Source organism: Mobula birostris, chromosome 32 (assembly GCF_030028105.1).
Source record: "Mobula birostris isolate sMobBir1 chromosome 32, sMobBir1.hap1, whole genome shotgun sequence".
NCBI lineage: Eukaryota > Metazoa > Chordata > Chondrichthyes > Myliobatiformes > Myliobatidae > Mobula > Mobula birostris.
Window position 1 is genome coordinate 27,910,352 of NC_092401.1, and position 23,459 is coordinate 27,933,810.

The 23,459-nt window shown below is 41.8% G+C and overlaps 1 protein-coding gene across 2 annotated transcripts in view; it reads right to left on the minus strand.

Annotated features, from left to right (window-relative positions):
• Nucleotides 1–762: 762 nt before the first annotated feature.
• znf653 (zinc finger protein 653) overlaps nucleotides 763–23,459 on the minus strand; it is a 57,783-nt gene continuing 35,086 nt past the window's right edge. The window contains exons 6-8 of one of the 2 annotated variants that reach the window (XM_072248304.1): nucleotides 21,986–22,100; nucleotides 10,623–10,722; nucleotides 763–3,727 (exon numbers count right to left, since the gene is read on the minus strand). In XM_072248304.1, the coding sequence (XP_072104405.1) occupies nucleotides 3,550–3,727; nucleotides 10,623–10,722; nucleotides 21,986–22,100 (393 nt within the window). In that variant the 3' untranslated portion in view covers nucleotides 763–3,549. The remainder of the gene's footprint in view (nucleotides 3,728–10,622; nucleotides 10,723–21,985; nucleotides 22,101–23,459) is intronic. The other variant, XM_072248305.1, reaches the window with a different exon arrangement.

A 23,459-nucleotide genomic window follows, 5' to 3' on the forward strand; every position in this document is an offset into this window, starting at 1 on the left:
AAGCTTCAGAAACCGAACTGATTTTCTTCACTGTAGACTTAAAAGAAATTATGAGAAAAGGTAATTCAGTTTAAATCAGGAAAGCATTTTCCTATATTGACGGGAGAGAGGAGAGAGGGAAGGGGATGCATGGGAATGTGTGGGACAGGGCAGCTGGGTAGTTGAGCAGGAGTAGGGGGGAGGGAGATGGGGAGGTGGGAAGTTGGCAGCTAGGAGAAGGGGCAGCAGGATGGTCTGGGGTGGGAGGGAGCGGGGGCAGGTGTGATGGGTTGGAGATGAGAAGAGGATGGTGAGAAATGAGATGGTTCAGAGGTGAGTGAGGATAGGTCAAGGAAAGCCATAGATAAACCTCCCTCTACATTTCTTTTTCTCTTTCCTTACAGATGAGATCCAACTCTAGAAACTGGAACAGTTATCGGAAGAAACCCTGGATGTGGCAAGTTGCCACTGTCCCCGGGCTAAGCAACCCTTGTTGGAAAATATTACAAGGTAAATCATAATTGCTAGAGAATCCATGGTCATCCCCTCCAGCATCACAGCTTGTACATTCACCACTCAATAACTTCGAGACACAGGAAAACTGGAAGGTAATCACAAGGTTGGAGGAAGAGGCCAGGAAATATCACAGCTCCTGCCTATTTCATGTTCTATTTTAAGTGGCCATACATCACCCATGGGAACTGACTGACATCCAAATTCAAGTTGGAAAACCGCAAAATAAAAATACCCTTGGCATCAGATGCAAAATAACAACCAAAATTTACAATAAAATAATTTGACGTTTACTAACATAAAACACCACAAAATTAAAACTTTCAATGTACATTCAAATATTTGTCACCGTCTTGGTTGAACTTGTAAACAGTCATTTTGTTGATGGCTTGCTTAACATTAAGAAGACCCAAATGGCATAGGTATAAACACTCATGCGTTAGCACTGTGTGAGAGCAGGATAGGAAAAAGCATCGTGCTTTAGATGCATGGGTTAAAGAAAAGTGGGATAGGGCTCCTTTGAGAGATGTCATTAGTCCTGCTCCTATCCCCAAGTCATGCTCTGCTCTGGAGGGCTGGCTTCAGAGATCTTGCTTATTCTCCTAGCTTTTGTGGTTATCCTTCTGCAAGGAGCAAAGCATCTCCGTGCCCACTCCTCTGGATGGTTTCTCCGCTTGGCTGATTGCCTAGGGCATAAAGGAATATGCTGAAAATCAGTTAAGTACTTGTCCTACCTGTCACCTCTTTCTTATTATCAAAGAGTACTGCTTTGAAAACCAGATGAAGATGCAGATATGGAAGCCATGACAAGGCTAGGACTAAGATAATGTCCAGGCATGAATAGTTTACAGATAATGTGCAGGCAACCCAGGCAAGAAAGGTCCTTGATAACGTGCATTCCTTTGCACAGCAGGGGACCAGAGCTATTTAGTAAACCAAGACAAGGATGCAAACAAAGGAATCTAAGATGACATTTACTATTGGTCCTTATCTACGAAAGGATGTGCTGACAATGGAGAGGGTCCATCGGTGCATGAGAATGACGTTAATATGTAAGGATGGCTCTGGGCCTGTTCTCGCTGGAATTTAGAAGAATGAGTGGGACGATTTCATTAAATATTGAAAGGCATAGATAGGGTGGACATGGATAGAATGTTCAGGGGAACTCTAGGACCAGAGGGCACAACTCAGAATAGGATATTCCTTTAGAACAGAGAGGAGGAGAATTATTTTTCTTAGTCAGAATGTAGTGAATCTGTGGAATTCATTGACACAGATGGTTGTGGAGGCCAAGTCATTGAGTATATTAAAGTGGAGACTGAAAGGTTCTTGATTGTTCTCAAAGGTTACCAGAAAAGGCAGAAAATGAGGTTGAGAGGGATAATAAATCAGCCATGATGGAATAGAAGAGCAGACCCAATGGGTCAAATGGCCTAATTCAGCTCTTAGATTTCAATGGTCTTCTAATGGAACAACACCAAGTGCTGGAGGAACTCAACAGATCAGGGAGTGTATACAGACAAGAATACAGTCAGTGTTTCAAGCCAAGATCTTTCATTGGGAGTTTATTTTACTCCATAGATACTGCCTGGTCTGCTCAGTTCCTCTAGCATTTTGTGTACATTCTTCACAATTTCCAGGACCTGTAGAATCTCTGTGCTTATCAGTCATTCTAATGATTGCTCAGTCCTGTTGACAAGTTTATGGGAGATCTCTGAAACACTACTCTATCTCACTGCTTACACCAGTGCAACTTCAACCTTACTAACATGGTGTGCCACCCGGATACAAGTCACAAGAAGATCCAATGGCAGCCAGGAGTTCTAAAAGTACACCATTTAATTCAGGGATAATTAACAAGTTCAGTACCAACCCTGTCTTTGGCTTCAGCAGCAGTCGTTTCAGAAACACAGCTTGGCTACCTGACCCAAGCCCGATGGAATCGAATCTTCTGTCAGACTAGGGTATGAATTCTGAGAGATCTTTTGGGTTAGATTTGAATCACGCCAAGGAGGGAAAGAGAAGCCAAAGACCAGAACCAGACTGCAATGTTATCGAATGGAATTTCAAGATCTAGGGGCTACTTTTGTTTTACACCCAAATCTGGAGGAACTCAACAAGTCAGTTCCCTATGAAGGGAAGTAAGCAGTCAACTTTGTAGGATACATGCAAGAACATTGACTGTATTTGACAAGTTCTTGAATATGGACACTATTACAACATCCCTAAGCTGAGGGTAGATGTTCCTTTTCCCAGACCTTCGTGAACAGGGCACGCATGCAGTGCCGGAGTGCTGGTTCACCTTACTTCAAGATCTACACTGAGATCCTGTCAGCACCAGTGGCTTTGTTGCTTTTTGCCTTCATCAGGGCTCTCCCTAGTCCACTGTTCTGATGAAGTGTCTCAGCCCAAACATAGACTGTTTAGTTCCCTCCATTGATGCTGCCCAACTTATGAGTTCCTCCAGATTTTGTTTGATATGTTTGATATCATTGTTTGCCCCCAATACTTGATCAATAGTGATGTGCATGCAGAACAGTTCTAGTCACCTACCTGCAGAAAATATATCAATAATATTGGAACTTCAACATTTGAGAGAAATTTGGATAATTTGGGGTATGGAAGGCTAGGTCCAGGTACGGGTCGATGGAACCGGACAGAATAACGGTTCAATATGGACTAGATGGGCCAAACGGCCTGTTTCTGTGCTGCAGAGCTCTATGACTCCAAGTCTTTAATTCCCTACACTTTTTATTTGCTGATAACGGTCTTTGCGCTCAGATCTCTCACAGTTTGGCTGTGGCTGGGTCAGGCTTTACCCCGAGCAGGACACCACTCTCAGTGACTGCTTTGTCCCAGGATTCAAGTAAGCTTACTGCATGTCCCCCGTGTCAGCAACACCCACCCTACCCCCTAACAGCTTGAAAATTTTTACTATAGAGAAGCTGAAAATATAAAATCTCATTTTTGAATTAACAGTGCTTGCACAGACATTATGAGATGGCGAGGAGGATCTGTGCATGCTCCTCTTGTCACAGCAGTCCAAGTCCAGCAAGGTCACAGGGTCTGACACTCAGGGTGACTCTTTAGCTTATGAAATTTGACGCTGTCCATCTTCTCAAACTTCTTGCCGCAGTATTCGCAGGTGAAGTTGTACTGTATCTCGGTGTCGTGTTTCTTCATGTGCCAGTTCAGCGAAGCCCTCTGTCGACACTGATAGCCACATATTTCACACCTTTGAACACAAAAGAAAAAGCCTGATGAATATAAACCTCATTAGCACCTAGTGTTGTCCAAGGTTCTGGTACACTATTCTCCGGTACTTGGACCATTAGTTTTTCCCTGTTTATTTAATACCATAGGACATAGGAGCAGAATTAGGCCACTCAGCCCATTGAGTACGTTCCACAATTCCATTTTGGTGGTTTTATTGTTCTTCTCAACCCCATTCTCCTGTCTTTTTCCTGTAACTTTTGATGTTCTTACTAAAAAAAAAAGAGAACCTATCAACCTCCACTTTAAGTATACCCAATGACTTGGCCTCCACAGATATCTGTGGCAATGAATTTCACAGACTCACTAACCTATGACTACAGAGAATCCTCCTTAGCTCTGTTCTAAAGGAACATTCTTTCACTCTGAGGCTGTGCCTTCTGGTCCTAGACTCCCCTACTATAGGAAATATGTCCATGCAATCTAGGCCTTTCAATATTTGATAGATTTTGACGAGATTTCCCCTCATTCTTCTAAACTCTAACAAGTACAAGCACAGTGCCATCAAAGGCTCCTCATATGTTAACACTTTCGTTCCCAGGATCATTCTCGCGAACATCATCTGGACCCTCTCCAATGCCAATACATTCGTTCTCAAATAAGGGATCCCAAACTATTCACTGTACTCCAAGTGTGGCCTGACCAATGACTTATAAAACCTCAGCATTACATCCTTGGTTTTACATTCCAGTCCTCTCGAAATGAATGCTAGCACTGCATTTGCCTTCCATACCTTGACTCAACCTCCAAATTAACCTTTTGGGAATTCTGCATAAGGACTCCCAAGTTCCTTTGCACCTCTGATTTCTCAATTTTTCCCCTTTTAGAAAAGAGTATATACCTTTATTCCTGCAACCAAAGTGGTCCCTACACTCTATCCCATCTGCTCCCTCTTTGCCCATTCTCTTAATCTGTCCAGTCTTTCTGCAGACTCCATTTTCTCGATACTATCTGCCCTATCTTTGTACAATACCACTATTTAGAAAGTACACTATTTACACAGTATGCTATTTAACTCTGCAAACTTCATACAATTAATTTCATGGTACCCTGGTGAATATAGCAATAAACTAACCTGAATTTGAGTTCTTAATTTGGTACAGGCTCACTGGTAATTGTTGGCAGTAAAACCTACTTAGCTAATTCATCCAAAGAAACCTAGTTGCCTTTCCATTCCCACAGCAATCTATTGCCTGTAAATAATTTACTGGAACCTCAGGTTACAACTTCTCGGCTCTCCCATCAAGCAGAAGATACAAAAGCCTGAAAGTACGTAACAGGAAATTCAAGAGCAGCTTCTACCCTACTATTATCAGAATCTTGGATGGACCTCTTGTATGATATGATGGACTTTTGGCTTCAGTCTAACTTGTTATGATCTTGCATAGATATCCTCAAAAGATCAAATTTATTGTTTTCTAGAATCATAGACACAGGCAGCATAGAAATTGATCAATTTGGCCAACTTTGCCCATGCCGACCATAACGTCTGGCCAAACTATCCCACTTTGTTACCTTGTTATGATTTTGCGCTTTCATCATTCACCAACACTGCATTTTAGGTAGCATTTACATTTTATTCTGCATTCTTCCCTTACTCTAGCTCAATGCACTGTGCGATGATTTGTGCTGTATAAACAGTATGCAAGGTACTATATCTTGGTGCATGTGACAATAATAAACCCAATACTAATACTTCAATTTGAAGTAGAAAATCAGTTGCATGGGTGGTAAATCTGGAACTCATTACCATTGAGGGTCGTGGAGAGTAAGTGACTGGGTGTATTTAAGGCAGAGATTGACAGGTTCTTGATTGGTGAGGGGGTTAAGGGTCATCAGGAGAAGGCAGAAGAAGAATGAAGCTGAACAAATGAATAGCAAATGACCCAATTCTATGGCTATATCAAACATCAGAATGGGGAAGAAATGTGATCAAAGTGACTTTGACCGTGAAATGATTGTTGGTGCCATACAAGGTGGTTCAAATAACTCAGGAGTTGCTAATCTGGAATTTTCATGCACAACATTGTCTCGAGTTTACAGAGAATGGTGCAAAGAAAGAAAACGTCAGTCAGCAGCAGTTCTGTGGGTGAAAACTCCCTATTAATGAGAGAAGTCATAGAATGGCCAGACAGATTCAAGCTGACAGTAAGGCCACTGTGACTCAGATAAGCTCAGTTTACAACAGTGGTGTGCAGAACAGAATCTCTGAGTACACAACCTGTCCAATCTTGTATGGATGGGCTACGGTACTGGAAGACCACACTGGGTTCCACTCCTGTACCTAATAAAGTGGCTCCTGAGTGTACAAGCTTTTATGTATTTATCCACATTTCATTCCATATTCATACTTTAACCTCTAATTTTTTTTACATATAATTCTTTATAATTGTTTTAATGTTGTTGCATTTAACCAAAACACCAGAGCAAATTCCTAATACATGTAAATATTTATGGCAAATAAAGTTGATCCTTCATCGTTAATTACAGGCAACACAAACCAATGATATGAACCCCTTTCTTTTTCAGCTTACACAAAGACTATGCTGATTCTATCTGATTCAGAACTTTACCCCTAAGATTGAAACGTTATACTTTTGCGAAGCCATTCTTCCACAGATAGTTGTGAAGCCTAGCTGTAAAATACTTTTGGCATCAAGGAAAATAACTGGGTCACAGTATGTTACTATCTTTACATGTTAGTAGGGAAGTGGTGTTGGGTAAATTGAAGGGATTAAAGGCAGATAAATCCCCAGGGCCAGATGGTCTGCATCCCAGAGTGCTTAAGGAAGTAGCCCAAGAAATAGTGGTTGCATTAGTGATAATTTTTCAAAACTCCTTAGATTCTGGACTAGTTCCTGAGGATTAGAGGGTGGCTAATGTAACCCCAGTTTTTAAAAAAGGAGGGAGAGAGAAACCGGGGAATCATAGACCGGTTAGCCTAACGTCGGTGGTGGGGAAACTGCTGGAGTCAGTTATCAAAGATGTGATAACAGCACATTTGGAAAGCGGTGAAATCATCGGACAAAGTCAGCATGGATTTGTGAAAGGAAAATCATGTCTGACGAATCTCATAGAATTTTTTGAGGATGTAACTAGTAGAGTGGATAGGGGAGAACCAGTGGATATGGTATATTTGGATTTTCAAAAGGCTTTTGACAAGGTCCCACACAGGAGATTAGTGTGCAAACTTAAAGCACACGGTATTGGGGGTAAGGTATTGATGTGGATAGAGAACTGGTTAGCAGACAGGAAGCAAAGAGTGGGAATAAACGAGACCTTTTCAAAATGGCAGGCAGTGACTAGTGGGGTACCGCAAGGCTCAGTTCTGGGACCCCAGTTGTTTACAATATATATTAATGACTTGGATGAGGGAATTAAATGCAGCATCTCCAAGTTTGCAGATGACACGAAGCTGGGCGGCAGTGTTAGCTATGAGGAGGATGCTAAGAGGGTGCAGGGTGACTTGGATAGGTTGGGTGAGTGGGCAAATTCATGGCAGATGCAATTTAATGTGGATAAATGTGAAGTTATCCACTTTGGTGGCAAAAATAGGAAAACAGATTATTATCTGAATGGTGGCCCATTAGGAAAAGGGGAGGTGCAACGAGACCTGGGTGTTATTATACACCAGTCATTGAAAGTGGGCATGCAGGTACAGCAGGCGGTGAAAAAGGCAAATGGTATGCTGGCATTTATAGCGAGAGGATTTGAGTACAGGAGCAGGGAGGTACTACTGCAGTTGTACAAGGCCTTGGTGAGACCACACCTGGAGTATTGTGTGCAGTTCTGGTCCCCTAATCTAAGGAAAGACATCCTTGCCATAGAGGGAGTACAAAGAAGGTTCACCAGATTGATTCCTGGGATGGCAGGACTTTCATATGAAGAAAGACTGGATGAACTGGGCTTGTACTCGTTGGAATTTAGAAGATTGAGGGGGTATCTGATTGAAACGTATAAAATCCTAAAGGGATTGGACAGGCTAGATGCAGGAAGATTGTTCCCGATGTTGGGGAAGTCCAGAACGAGGGGTCACAGTTTGAGGATAAGGGGGAAGCCTTTTAGGACCGAGATTAGGAAAAACTTCTTCACACAGAGAGTGGTGAATCTGTGGAATTCTCTGCCACAGGAAACAGTTGAGGCCAGTTCATTGGCTATATTTAAGAGGGAGTTAGATATGGCCCTTGTGGCTACGGGGATCAGGGGGTATGGAGGGAAGGCTGGTGCAGGGTTCTGAGTTGGATGATCAGCCACGATCATAATAAATGGCGGTGCAGGTTCGAAGGGCCAAATTGCTACTCCTGCACCTATTTTCTATGTTTCTATCTTTTCACAGATGGAATCTAGTGAGATGGAAGTTGTTTGCGTCAAGTAATGAGTTTGCAAGTCTTTACAAAACTCTGGGTAGGAAGAGCAAAGGGCACATTGTAGGGGCAGAGTAGTCATAACTGCAGGTGGTTTCACCAGAATTAAATCAGTAACCTTAAATTCCTTGGCATTAACACATCAGAGTATCTGTCTTCGGACCAGAACGTAAGTACCATTTCAAAGAAAGCACGATAATGCCTCCACTTTCTTAGAAGTTTGCACAGATTTTGTATATCAACTAAAATTCTAACAAACATCTATTGATGTACAATATGCTGACTGGTTGCATGATTGTCTGGTATGGGAACACCAATGCCCATGAATGGAAAAGCCTAATAAAATGGCAGATATAGCTTAGTCCATCACAGGAGAAGCTTCCCACCACTGAACCCACCTACAAGGAGCACTGCTACAAGAAAGCAGCATCCATCATCAAGGACCTCCACCGTCCTGGCCATGCCTTGGCACCAGGTTAAGGAACAGTTATTACCCTACAACCATCAAGCTCCTGAACCAATGTGGATAATTTCAGTCACCTCAACAGTGATCTGATTCTACGACTTACAGACTCATTTTCAAGGCTACAACTCATGTTCTCAGTATTATTTATTTACTTATTATTTTATTTGCATAGTTTGTCTTTTTTTGCACATTGATTGTTTGTCAGTCTTTGTTATTGTATAGTTTTGCATTAATTCTATTGCATTTTTTTATTCTACTGTGAATGGAAGAATGAATCTCAAGGTAGTATATGGCGGCGAATATGTACTTCGATAATAAATTTACTTTGAACTTCAAAATAAATAAGTTTGAACATTATAATGAAAATAATGGTTACAAATTCTTTTTCTATTCATTATTCATTTCACTTTTCATTATAACAGAACACGAGGGGGTACAATTTCACTCAGAGGATGGTGAGAGTGTGGAATGAGCTGCCCACAGAAGTGGTGCATGCCGGTTTTATTTTAATATTTAAGAGAAGTCTGGATAATTACACGGATGGGAGGTGTATGGATGACCACAGCCCAGACGTGAGTCGATGGGACTAGACAGAATAATAGTTTGGCATGGGTTAGATGGGCTGAAAGACTTGATTTTGTGCTGTAGTGCTCTATGATTTCTAGAACTTCGTCCCAGTTATTCCATGTTGGCTGTCAGTAGAACAAGCCTATTAATTCATTTCTACTCCTGTTACTTCCCTTTAAAGATTAAAGATCTTATAAATTTAGCTTTATTTATCACATATACATTGAAACATACAGTGAAATGCATTGTTTACACCAATGACCAAGACAACCCAAGGACATGCTAGGGGCCAACAAAGCAAGCCCACAATTTACTAACCCTAACTCGTATGTCTTTAGAATGTGGGAGGAAACCAGAGCACAGAAAGAAAACACACGTGGTCACAGGGGGAAAACACAACCTCCTTACAGATAGTTTGCTCAGCTTTGTCCACAATTCTTTGCAGTTTCTTGCATCACACACAGAGCTATTGCCATACCAGGCCACTGTGCACCCCAACTGAATGCTTTCTGTCCATCATTGATAAGACAAATTGAACTGCAGTTGTAAGCGTTGTAAAGTGTTATGCTAACCACTACACTACCATGCCACTGCTCGCCATTATTCTCCTTCAATTCTTTTTCATCTGCTAATATGCAGTACAGCAGCCAAGTAACTAATCTTAACCTAGGGAAACACCAATACCCACCAGCAGAAAAGCCTGTAAAAAATGATGGAAAAACCCTCCCCACCATTGAGCACATTTACAAGGAGCACTGACATATGAAAGCAGCATCCATCATCAAAGACCATCACCATATAAGGCCATGCTCTCTTCTCACTACAAGAGGTATAGCAGCCTTAGGTCCCACAACACCAGTTGCAGGAATAATAATTACCGTACAACCATCGAGCTTCTGAACCTGCATAGATAACTTCACTCACTACAACACTGAACTGATTCTGCAAATCTATGCACTCACTTTCAAGGTCTCTACAACCAATGTGCCCAGAATTATTTATTTTTAATTTGCAGAGATTGCTTTCTTTCATACGTTGGTTGGTTGTCAGACTTTGTGTGCAGTTTTGCAAGAAAATGAATCTCAATGTAGCATTATGATGATGTATACATACTTCGATGATAAATTTACTTTGAGCTTTGACACTTGCAGGTTGTCTTGAGCACACACTCAGACTGTGTTGGTCGTTGAAGCAAACACCACCAATGACTTTGATAATAAACTTACTTTGTCCTTTAACCATTTTTTGGGATGCAGGAGTAACCAAAGAATATCCCAGAAACCCATGTTCAGGGGGAAAATACGCAACCTCTACACATACAGTCCCCATGGTCAGGGTTGGCTCCACAGCACTGAACTCTTAAGCATATCTAACTGATGTGCTACGGACAAATGAGGGATCTACAAGCATTTGCTTCATCTGCATTCCCAAGATAACATTTACTTAAATAGTAAACCTACTGGAGTGGTGTCTCGCCCGTGTGTGTCCTTCGATGAACTTCGAGGTGATTCTTCCTTTTAAATGACTTCCCACATGTTTCACAAATAAAATCTCGCACTCCTAGGTGGAAGGAAACTATGAAATTAGGTTCAGAGATGGTTCATTCATTTTGGATAAAAACTTATTTAGTGGAAACTTCAGAACGTTGACCTCAAATGAATGAGATCTTTTCTTCTTTAGTCTAGTAGCTAATAACCACAATCTTACCACATCCAAAATAAGACCATAAGACAAAGGAGCAGAATTAGTTCACTCTGCCCACTGAATCTACTCTATCTTTTGATCATGGCTGATTTATTTTCTAACTCAAGCACATTCTCCTTCTTTCTCCCCATAATCTTTGACACTCTTACTAATCAATAATCTATCAACCGCCACTTTAAACATACCCAACAACTTGGTCTCCACAGCTGTCTGTGACAAGGTATTCCACAGATTCATCGTTCTCTGGCTAAAGAAGTTCCTCCTCACATCTGTCCTTGAGGCTGTGCGCTTGGTCCAAGACTGTCCCACTATTGCAAAACATCCTCTCCATGGTCACTCTTATCTAAACTCCAGCATGTACAGGCCCAGAGCCATCAAATGCTTCTACATTAACCCTGTCATTCGCAGGATCATTCTTGTAAACCTCCTCTTGACTCTCTCTAACATCAGTACATCTTTTCTTAGATAAAGGGTTTAAAACTGCTCACAATACTCCAAGTGTGGTCTTACCAATGCCTTGTAAAGTCACAGCATTATATCCTTGGTTTTCTTTTCTAGTCTTCTCAAAGTGTATGCTAACATTGCATTTGCCTTTCTTACTACCAACTCAATCTGAAAGTTAACTTTTATGGATTTCCACACTTTGTCCACAAACCTGTTTTCTCACCTGAGAGAATGACAATTAATCTGAACTCTTAAATTTTAGCACAGACCTAATTTTATTGCCGCCAAGATTTAGGATTTTACTGCAGATTGGCAGAGGTGCACAGACATGACAGAGAAGTCTTGAGTCAGCACAGAATGTTATATTATGGCAAACTATTTGCCCAAAACTCCTCCTTTCACAACCGTTATGCTGAATATGGAATCAATTATCTTATCTTAACTGAAAGATCAGGCATGGAGCGCTCCCTCAGACCTAAATGATTTCTGAAAGTATTAGAAACAGGACTTTTCTAAACATTCTGTTAAAAGTATAGTCTTAAAACTGGAGGCCTTCTGTCTATTTTCATAAATCATAAGGGTCCACCAGTAATATTCATCATGCCCTGCAGTCCATTCTGAATGTATCTGCTCAGCTGAAGCGAAGGAAAGAAGTGAATTTTCATCTTATTTACACATGAGAAAAATGTCGTGTTATATAATACTACTTTAGGGAGCAAGTTACACAAGTGTCACCCCAATTTTGTCACAGGACTGTGTGGTTTATAAATTCCTGGTCTGGCACTGACTGAGTTCCCAGACCAGCTTTCAACTACCATCCCCTGTCATGTCTTGGACTTTCTTAATTCTCAGGGCAGATTATTTTTGGAAAGCATGAGGGGTTTAATGACGACCAGATATGTCACTGGATATCACTTTAATGGAAAGAGCTGTCTGCTAACCTCCAAAGCAAGCTATACAATTGCAGACTGAAGAAATTTATACTCTCTTGCCTCGGGTACCACATACTAATCACTCAGACACTTGGTCCTACGTTTATTCATCAAGGTAATAGCTCTAAACTCATCCTTCTCTACCCTTGGTGCTTGTGGAACTTAAAACAGAACAAGTGATCCAGTGAGAAACACGGGGGCAGAAAGCTGTCTGAGCTTATCACAGTTAAATCTTCAGGCTAAATTCCTGATACATACAGGAAAACTCAGCTGGCCAGTAATATAAAAGAGAATACCCAATGCTTTTTTTCAGATATATATAAAAAGAGTAAAAAAGTAGTAAGAGTGGACATCAGACTGCTGGAAAATAATGGTAGTAACGGGGGGCCAAAGAAATGGCGGATGAATTTAATATATATAGTAATGGGCTTCACTTTGGAAGACATTAGCAGTATGCCGGAAAATTAAGAGTGTCGGGGGCAGAAGTGAGTGTGATTGCTATTAGTAAGGAGAGGGTGGGTACTTGGGAAGCTGAAAAGTCTAAAAGTAGATAGGAACACATGGATCAGATGGACTTTACTCCAGGGTCCTGAAAGAGGTAGCTGAAGAGATTGTAGAGGCATTAATAGAGATCTTTCAAGAATCATTAGATTCTGAAATGGTTCTGGAGGACTGAAAAATTACAAATATCACTCCACTCCTTAAGAAAGGTGGCAGACAAAAGACAGGAACTTATAAGCTATTTAGCCTGACTTCAGTGGTTAGTAAGATGCTGAAGTCCATTATTCAGGATACAGTTTCAGGGTACTTAGAGGCACATGATAAAAGTCAGCATGGTTTCCTTAAGGGAAAATCTTACCTGAGGAATCTGTTAGAACTCTTTAAGGAAATAAGATACATGATCGACAAAGGACAGTCTGTAGATATCGTTTACTTGGATTTTCGGAAGTATATTGTCATGCATTTTGGTAGAAGGGAAAAAAGGCACAGACGAAGAGAAATTTCATAAATGAGGGGTGTAAATGAACTTGGGAGCCCTTATGAAAGATTCCTTTAAGGTTAAGGTTGAATCAATGGTAAAGAAGGCAAATCCAAAGTTAGCATTCATTTCAAGAGGACTAGAATATGTACGCCAGGATATAATGCTGAGGCTTTATATTGAACAGACTAAACTTGGAGAACTGTGAGCAGTTTTGGTCTCTTTATCTAAGAAAGGAGGTTCACTAGAATGGTCAGAGGAATGAGAAGGTTAATATACGAGGAGTGTTTGATGGCTCTGGACCTGTACGCGCTGGAATTTAGAAAAATGAGGGGGGCATCTCTTTAAAACTTATTGAAAGGGCTAGAAAGAATGGACATGGAGCAGATGTCTCCTATAGAGGGGAAGTCAATGCCCACAGGGCACAGCCTCAAAATAGAAGGGACAATCCTTTAGATCAGAGATGAGGGAATTTCTTTAGCTAGAGAAGAGTGAATCTATAGAATTCATTGCTACATACGGCTGTGGAGGCCAAGTCATTGGGTATACTTTAAGCGAGGGTTGATAGGTTCTTGGATTAACAAAGGCATCGAAGGTTAGACTATAAGAACATAAAATACAGAAGCAGGATTAGACAATTTGGCCCATCAAGTCTGCTCTGTCATTTCATCATCGCTGATCCTATTTGCCTCTCAGTCCCAATTCCCTGCCTTCTCCCTGTATCCCTTCATGCCTTGGCCAATCAAGAACCTATCAACCTCAGCCTTAAAAAAAAAATAAATATATATATATAGACTTGGCCTCCACAGCTGCCTGTGGCAAAGACTTCCCACAGACTCACCACTCTCTGGCCAAAAAAAATTCCTCCTCATCTCCATTCTAATAGGACGCCCCTCTATTGTAAGCCCGTGACCTTTGGTCTTAGACTCCCGCACCATAGGAAACATCCTCTGCACATCCACTCTATCAAGGCCTTTCACCATTCGATAGGTTTCAATGAGATCACCCCTCGTTCTTCTGAATTCTAGTGAATACAGACCCAAGGTCATCATACACTCTTCATGTGACAAGCCATTCAATCCTTGAATCATTTTCATGAACCTCCTTTGAACCCTCTCCAGTTTCAGCACATTCTTTCGATGAGGCCCAAATCTGCTCTCCCAAAGTGCATGAGTACACACTTCCCAACACTGTTTTCCATCTGCCATTTCTCTGCCCATTCTCATCTGTCTTATCTCATCTCCACAAGTCCTTCTGTAGCCCACTTCCTCAAAAATACCTGCCCCTCGTCATATCTTCTGCAAGCATTGAAACAAAGGCAACAATTCCATCATCTAAATCATTAACATATGACATAAAAAGAATCAGTTCCAACACAGATCCCTGTGGAACACCACTAGTCACCAGCAACCAGTCAGAAAAGGTTCCCTTTATTCCCACTCCTTGCCCCTGCCAATCAGCCACTGCTTTCTCCATGCTAGAATCTTTCCTGTAATATCATGGGCTCTTAGCTTGTTATGCAGCCTCATGTTTGATAAAGGTTGATGAAGGTTTTCTGAAAATACAATTACACAACATCAACTGATTGTCTTTTGTCTATATTACTTGTAACTTCTTCAAAGAATTCCAGTGGATTTGTCAGGCAAGATTTTCCTTCAAGGAAACTATGGCCTATTTTATCATATGCCTCCAAGTACCCTGAGACTGCATCCTTAATAATTGATTCCAACATCTTCCCAACAACTGAGGTCAAACTAACTGTTCTATAGTTTCCTTTCTTCAGCCTCTCTGCCTTCTTGAAGAGGGAAGTAACATTTGAAATTTGAATTGAATTGAATTGACTATTTCTTACATCCTTCACATACATGAGGAGTAGAACTCTTTATGTTACATCTCCATCTAAATGTGAAATCTGTAATCATAGTAATTTATAAACATCTATAATAAATAGAACAGTCAATGTAATATAGAGTACACTCAAGTCAGCGTGAGTTTTATTAGTCTGATGGTCTGGTGGAAGAAGCTGTCCCAGAGCATGCTGGCCCTGGCTTTTCTGCTGCGGTACCACTTCCCAGATGGTTGCAGCTGCAAAAGATCGTGGTTGGGATGGCTTGGGTCCCCAGTGATCCTACAGGCCCTTTTTACACACCTGTCCTTGTAAATGTCCTGAATCATGGGAAGTTCACCACTACAAATGCACTGGGCTGTCCACACCACTCTCTGCAGAGTCTTGCTGTTAAGGGAGGTACAGTTCCCGTACCCAGGCAGTGATGCAGTCAGTCAGGATGTTCTCAACTGTGCCCCTGTAGAAAGTTCTTAGGATTTGGGGGCCCATATCAAACTTCCTCAACAAACTTTCACCACACAGATGGGATGTCCTTGGTGATGTGGATGCCAAGGAACTTGAAGCTGCTTACCCTCTCAACCCCAGATCCATTGATGTCAATGGAGTTAGCCTATCTCCATTTCTCCTGTAATCCACAACCAACTCCTTTGTTTTTGCGACATTGAGGGAGAGGTTGTTTTCTTGACACCACAGTGTCAGAGAGATGACTTCTTCCCTGTAGGCCACCTCGTTATTGTTTGAGCTGAGGCCAATCAATGTAGTGTCATCCACAAATTTAATTAGCAGATTAGAGCCGCGGGTGGCAATACGCTCAGGGTATACAGGTAATAAAGGAGGAGACTCAGCCCCTGAGGGGCTTCTGTGTGGGAGAGAAAGAGGGTCAGAGGTGAGGGAGCCCACTCTTTTTCCAACTTTCTGGGACCATTCCAGAATCTTGTGATTCTTGAAAGATCATTACTAATGCCTCCACAATCTCTTTAGCCACCTCTGTCAGAATTCTGGGGTGCACACCATCTGGACCAGAGGAACAGCACCCCAGGGTTCTGAAGGAGGTAGCGTTAGAGATTGTGGTGGTATTAGAAATGATCTTTCATAAATCACTGGACTGGAAAATAGCAAATGTTACTCCACTCAAGAAAGGAGGAAGGCAGCAGAAACAAAATTATAGACCAGATAGCCTGAACTCAGTGGTTAGGAAGATGTTAGAGTCTATTGTTAAGGATGAGGTGTTGGAGTAGTTGGTGACACAGGACAAGGTAGTACAAAGTCAGCATGGTATCCTTCAGAGAAAATCCTCTCTGATGAACCATTTGCAATTCTTTGAGGAGATTACAAGTAGAATAGATAAAGGGGATGCAGTGGATGTTGTATATTTGTACTTTCAGAAGGCCTTTAACAAGGTGCCACACATGAGGCTGCTTACCAAGTTTAAGGCCCATGGTACTAAAGGCAAGTTACTAACATGGTTAGAGCATTGACTGATTGGTAGGAGGAACCTTTTCTGGTTGGCTGCCAGTGACCAGTGGTGTTCCACAGGTGTCGGTGTTGGGACCACGTCTCTTTATGCTGCATGTCAATGACATAGATGATGGAATAGATGGCTTTGTTGCCAAGTTTGCAGACGATATGAAGATTGGTGGAGGGGCAGGTAGTGTTGAGGAAACAGTTAGGATGCAGAAGGACTTAGACAGATTAGGAGAATGGGCAAATGAAATACAATGTTGGAAAATGCATGGTCATGCATTTTGGTAGTAGAGATTAATTTTCTAAACAGGAAGAAAATCTAGAAATCTGAGATGCAGAGGGACTTGGGAGTCCTTGTGCACTACACTCTGAAGGTTAACTGGCAGTTTGAGTCAGTGGTGAGGAAGGCAAATGCTATGTTAGCATTCATTTCAAGAGGTCTCGAATACAAGAGCAAGGACGTGATGCTGAGGCTTTATAAGGCACTGGTGAGGCCTCACCTTGAGTATTGTGAACAGTTTTGGGCCGCTCATCTTAGAAAAGATGTGCTGGCATTGGAGAGGGTCCAGAGGAGGTTCACAAGGATGATTCCAGGAATGAAAGGCTTATCTTATGAGAAACGTTTGATGGCTCTGTCTCTGTACTCGCTGGAATTCAGAAGGATGGGGTGGTGGTGGGGAAGAACCTCATTGAAAGGCCTAGACAGAGTAGACTTGGAAAGGATGTGTCTCATAGTGGTGGGAGAGTCTAGGACAAGAGGGCACAGCCTCAGGACAGAGGGGTGTCTATAAAACAGAGCTAGAGAAATTTATTTAGCCAGAGGGTGGCGAATTTGCGGAATTTATTGCCACAGGCAACTATGGAGGCCAGGTCATTGGTGTATTTATGGCAGAGGTTGATTGGTCCTTGATTGGACATGGAATCAAGGGTTACGGGGAGAAGGCCAGGAACTGGGGTTGAGGAGAAAAAAAAAGGATCAGCCATGATTGAATGGTGGAGCAGACTCGATGGGCCAGATGGCCTAATACCGCTCCTATATCTTATGATCTTATGGATTAGGTGACTTATCTACCTTCAGACCTTCAGTTTCCCAAGAACCTTCTCTCCAGCAATGGTAACTTCACACACTTCAATGACCCCTGACACCTGGAACTTCCACCATACTGCTAGTGCATTCCACAGTGAAGACTGATGCAAAATACTTACTCAGTTCATCTGTTACTTTGTTGTCTCCCATTACAACCCCTCCAGCATAGTTTTCCAGCGGTCCAATATCCAGTCTCATCTCTCTTTTACACTATGTATCTGAAGAAATTTTTGGTATCCTCTTTAATATTATTGGCTAGCTTACTTTTGTATTCCATCTTTACCTCTTTGATGACTTTTTTAGTTCTCTTCTGTTGGTTTTTAAAAGATTCCCAATCCTCTAACTTCCCACTAATTTTTGCTCCATTATATGCCCTCTCTTTGGCTCTTACGCTGGTTTTGACTTCTCTTGTTAGCCACAGCTGTGTCATCGTTCCTTAGAATACTTCTTCCTCTTTGAGATGTTTACTTCCTGTGCCTTCCGAGTTGTTTCCAGAAATTCCAGCCAATGCTGCTCTGCCATCATCCCTACCAGTTTTCTTTTCCAAACTATCTGGCCAACTCCTATCCCACGTCTCTATAATTCCCTTTATTCTACTCCAATACTGATACATCTGACTTTAGCTTTAGCCTCTCCTTCTCAAATTTCAGGGTGAATTTGATCATATTATGATCACCTTCCCCTAAGGGTTATTTTACCTTAAGCTCTCTAATCAATTCTGGGGTTCTTTGCACAATACCCAATCCAGAGTACCTGATCTCCTAGTGGGCTCAACCACAGGCTGCCCTAAAAAGCCATCTCGTAGGCACTCTAGAATTCCCCTCCTGGAATCCAGCACCAGCCTGAATTTCCCAATCTATTTGCAGATTGAAGTCCTCCATGACTACTATTATTTCTTCTTCTATCTCCTATCTCCTATCTAGAAGATGCATCCTGCTGTAATTTGTAGGCTATATCCTTACAGGGTCTGTATACCACTCCCATCAGGGCTTTTCACCCTTGCAGTTCCTTAGCTCGACCCACAACAATTCAATACGTTTCAACCCTATGTCACCTTTTTCTAATGATTTGATTTCATATTTTACCAACAGAGCAACGCCACCCCCACTGCCTTCCTGCCTATCCTTTCAATACAATGTGTATCCTTGGACATTAAGCTCCCAGCTATAATCTTTCAGCCACGATCCCATACCAGCCAATCTGCAACCCTGCTGCAAGTCCATCAACCTTATTCTGTGTACTGCACACATTCAGATACAACACTTTCAGTCCTGTATTCACCCTTTTCGATTTTGTCCACCTTTCACATTGCAACTCATCCTGTTGACTGGAATTTTGCCCTCCTCACGACATATTGCCTCTGTTTGTAACCAGCTACCTCACTTTCAGCACTACCATCTACCTTTTCTATGATACTTCTTTCATCTAAATATAGGTAGATCGAGACACTAGTCGCACCATGCTCAACCATTTGATTCCCAACTCTTTTTGATGTCTTACCAACACCTGCCTCCACAACCTCTCCATTAGCTGTTCTGGCATCTGGTTCCCATCTCCCCGCAACTCTAATTTAAACCCCACCATGCAGCATTAACAGACCTTCCCGCTAGGACATGAGTCGCCCCCCTCTAGTTCCTTTCCATGCAGGTCCCACCCTCCCCTGAAGAGAGCCTGGTGATCTAAAAACCTCATGCCTTCCCTCCCACTTAAGAATTCTGAGAACTCTATCAAGAACCTGGGAGACAATATACCGTCTGGAATGCTGTTCTCGCCCACAGAACCTTCTGTCAATTCCCATAACTAATGAATTCCCTATCACCATAGCATACCTCTTCTCCCCCTTCCCTTCTGAGTCACAGAGAAACACCCAGTGCCAGATACCCGACCTCTGTGACCTTCCTGTTTGTCATCACTCCACCCCCCACCAGTATCCAAAGGTGTTATACCTGTTGTTGAGGGGGACAGCCACAGGGGTACTCTGTACTGGTTCCTTAACTCCTTTCCGCTTCTGATCACCCAGTTCCTGTGTCGTGCACTTTGAGTGTAACTACTTTTCTTATCTGTCTTATCTATCATCCAACCAGCCTCCCAAATGATCTTGAGTTCATCCAATTCCAGCTCCAACTCCTTAACACGGTTTGTTAGAAGTGCATCCAGCTGCAGCTTCTTGTGGTTGTGGTCGTCAGGGACACTGGAGGTCTCCCTGCCTTCCCACATCCCACAAGAGAAGCACTTCACTATCCTGCCTGTCATCCCTACTGTTCAAGCTGAGCAGATATAAAGAAGTGAAGGAAAAAAAGAGCTTTGTTTCCTTTGAGTGAAGCCTCTCTTTGCTGAAACCTCAAAGAGCTAAAGCCTTAAGATCAACATTCTGACTACGATGTGGAGATTGAAAAGGATAATAAATCAGGCATGATTGAATGGTGGCAAAGATCCGATGGGCCAAATGGCCTAATTCTGCTCCTATGTCTTAGTGCCTTATTTAAAAGCTTTTCACATGATACCACAGTATTTCTGAATATTCAGAGCCAACAATTAAATAGTTAGAATCTCACGTTGGAGATTGGTTACCGTATGAGGAATGTCTGGCAGCTGTTAGGCTGTATTCCCTGGAGTTCAGGAGAATGAGGGGGGATCTCATAGAAACATTCTGAATGTTAAAAGGCCTGAACAGATTAGATATGGCAAAGTTATTTCCCATGGTAGGAGTCTAGGGCAAGAGGACACAAATTCAGGATTGAAGGACGTCCATTTAGTACAGGGATGCGGAGAAATTACTTTAGCCAGAAGGTGGTAGATCTGTGGAATTTGTTGCCATGAACGGCTATGGAGGCCATGTCATTGGGTGCATTTAAGGCAGAGACAGACAGGTTCTTATTAGCCAGGACATCAAAGGGTATGGGAAAAAGGCAGAGGAGTGGGGTTGACTAGAAGAATTGGATCAGCCCATGATTGAATGGTGGGGCAGACTTGATTGGCTGAATGGCCTACATCTGCTTCTATATCTTATGGTCTTATTTGCCATAAACACATTTCCCCACACTAACAGTATCATAGCCTGTGCAAGTTAATCTTTGTATTCCACAGTTTATAAAGTACAGCTCCGCTTTTTTATTTATGTTCTCCAATCTCTCAAGTGTTCAAAAACTTCACAGCATGGTAACTTGGTGCTTAGCACATCACCTCAGGGTGCCAGTTAAAAGATCGGGGCTTGATTCTTGTTACTACCTGTAAGGAGTTTGTATGTTCTCCCCATGACTGCATGGGGGTCCTATGGGCAGTCCGGTTTCATCCCACATTTCAAAGACACACAGATTAAGGTTAGTGAGTTGCAGCCATACTACATTGGTGCCAGAAGCATGGCAACACTTGCAGGCTGCCCCAGCACATCCTTACTGATTTGATCGGACACAAAAGACACATTTCACTGTATTCTTTGTGACAAATAAAGCTAATCACAGCTAATGAAAGAGCAGTCACTCACTTTAAAATGGGACTAGCTTGGGTGGGCATCTTGGCCTGTTTCCATGCTGAATGACTTTATAAATTTTAGGACCAGATCACGTTATCTCCTGAGCTTCTCCTAGAAGCCTGAGTCTGCCTCTAATGGAAAGGGTAAAATTTTATTGTCACAATCTTTTCCTAAAGCAGCTAGTTGAACAAATGGAACTGAGAAATTCATCTTGATATGTCCTTGTGCTAAACTAGCCTGATCTGCAATTTCATCAATGTCATTTAATGATAAGAACATACAGTAACCACATAATGAGTTACAGGGACCTAATGAACCTACTTGGATTAAACAATGCAGCCCGATCCAAAATGGCTTGATGTGCAATAAGATGGCATTACATATAAAACATCTCCTTAACAATCTGCAGAGCCTGCAGCTGGTAACTAGCTCACAAAAACTTTCCAATTATGGTAGTTGCATTATTCAAAATAAATGTAAAGAAGATTAAGGGATTAGCTTTGTTTGTCATATGTACATCGAAAATGCGTCAGTTTGTGTCATCATTTGCTATGTGCTGGGAGCAGTCTGCAAGTGTCATCATGTTTCTGGTGCCAACATCGCGGACCCACAACTAACTAACCCTAACCCATACATCTTTCTTTTCAGAATATGGGATAAAACCTGAGCACCCGGAGGAAACACACAAACTCCTTACGGACAGTGGAGGGAACTGAACCCCGACGTGTGTTTGCTGACGCTATATAGTGTTATGTTAACCATTACGCAAACATGCAAAAAAAAAATTTTCATAGTTTCCATTCCTTATGAACAGACTACAAATTCAAAATAAAACAAACTCTTCATTTAAAAGAAACTATGCCTTTCTTGAAGTGCAGAAGTTTGTGGAACTCACCTGAATGAATGATCATATGTCTCCGTAGGTGATTTGATAAATAAAACCTCTTCCCGCAACCTGGGTGTGAGCAGACTTTCGTTTTCCCCTTCCTGTGCACAAGGTTCACATGATTCTGGACAGGAATGAATATTGTTGTAAATGAAATGAGGAAACACTTCTGTCTTACACATTCTTTACATTCCTTTCTTTACATTAGCATTCTGGTGGTGAACATAGGCCTTTTATCTATTGTCTAACCAAGTCCTATTCTGTGGGAAAGATCATTTTCGTGGGCAGATCCAGTTGCCAAGTCATAAACACAAGGGATTCCACAGATGCTGGAAATCTTGAGCGATAAACACAAAATACTGGAGTAACTCAGCAGGTCAGGCAGCACCTAAAGAGGGGAAGAAACAGTCGACACCTCAGGCCGATGCCCTTCATCACCATTGGAAAGGAAGGGGGAAGAAGCCAGAATAAGGTGGGGGGGGGGGGAGCTGAGGGAGAGTGAGAGGTGTACGAGATTATGAGAGGAATAGATAAAGTGGACAGCCAGCATCTTTTTCCAAGGGTGGAAATGGCTAATACCAGAGGACATCCATTTAAGGCGAATGACGGAAAGTTTAGAACGATGCCAGAGGTAGTTGTTTTTTTTATTTAAGACAGTGCGTCTGGAACAAACTGCCAGGGGAGGTGATAGAGGCTGATGCACTAGGCACATGGATGTAAGAAAACTGTACTGAGTTGTGTAGGAGGGAAGAGGGGAAGAGTTAGACTGATAGGGACTGCATTGTGCTGTACCGTTTCACATTCTAAATTGTAATGTATCCATTTCTGTGGATACCTTCACTCACCTCAACTCTGAACTGATTCCACAACCTATAGAGGACTCTACCACTCATGTTCTCGTTATTTATTATTTATTTATTTTCAAATTTGTGCAATTTGCCCTCTTTTGCACATTAGTTGTTTGTTTGTCTTTATGTATAGTTTTTCATTAATTAATTCCATTGTATTTCTTTATTTTCATGTAAATGCCCAGAAGAAAATGGATCTCAAGACAGTATATGGTGACATGTACGTACTCTGATAATAAATTTATTTTGAACTTTGAATTAACACAAGCAGCACAATTACTGATTGTCTTTTTTCCAACTGTGGCCTATATCTGGTTTATAAATTTTGAATGCCATAAGGGAGGGAGGTAAGGGGAGGTGCACTGGTAGTTTCAGGTCTATCAGATTCATCACCGTGATGATAGTAGTATGAGAAAGTAGAGATGGGAAATTAAGTTACTGTAGAAGCAACATAATGGCACATTAAAATGACCAACAAAATTCTGGAGGAACTCTGCAGATCAAGCAACATTTATGGAGAGGAATAAAGAACAAGCAATCTGAGCTGAAACCCTTCACCAAGGCATATTAAAATAGATCAAGTGGAATTTTTCTAGTTGCATATTGGCAGGAGTATAAGCAGAGTGACATCATCA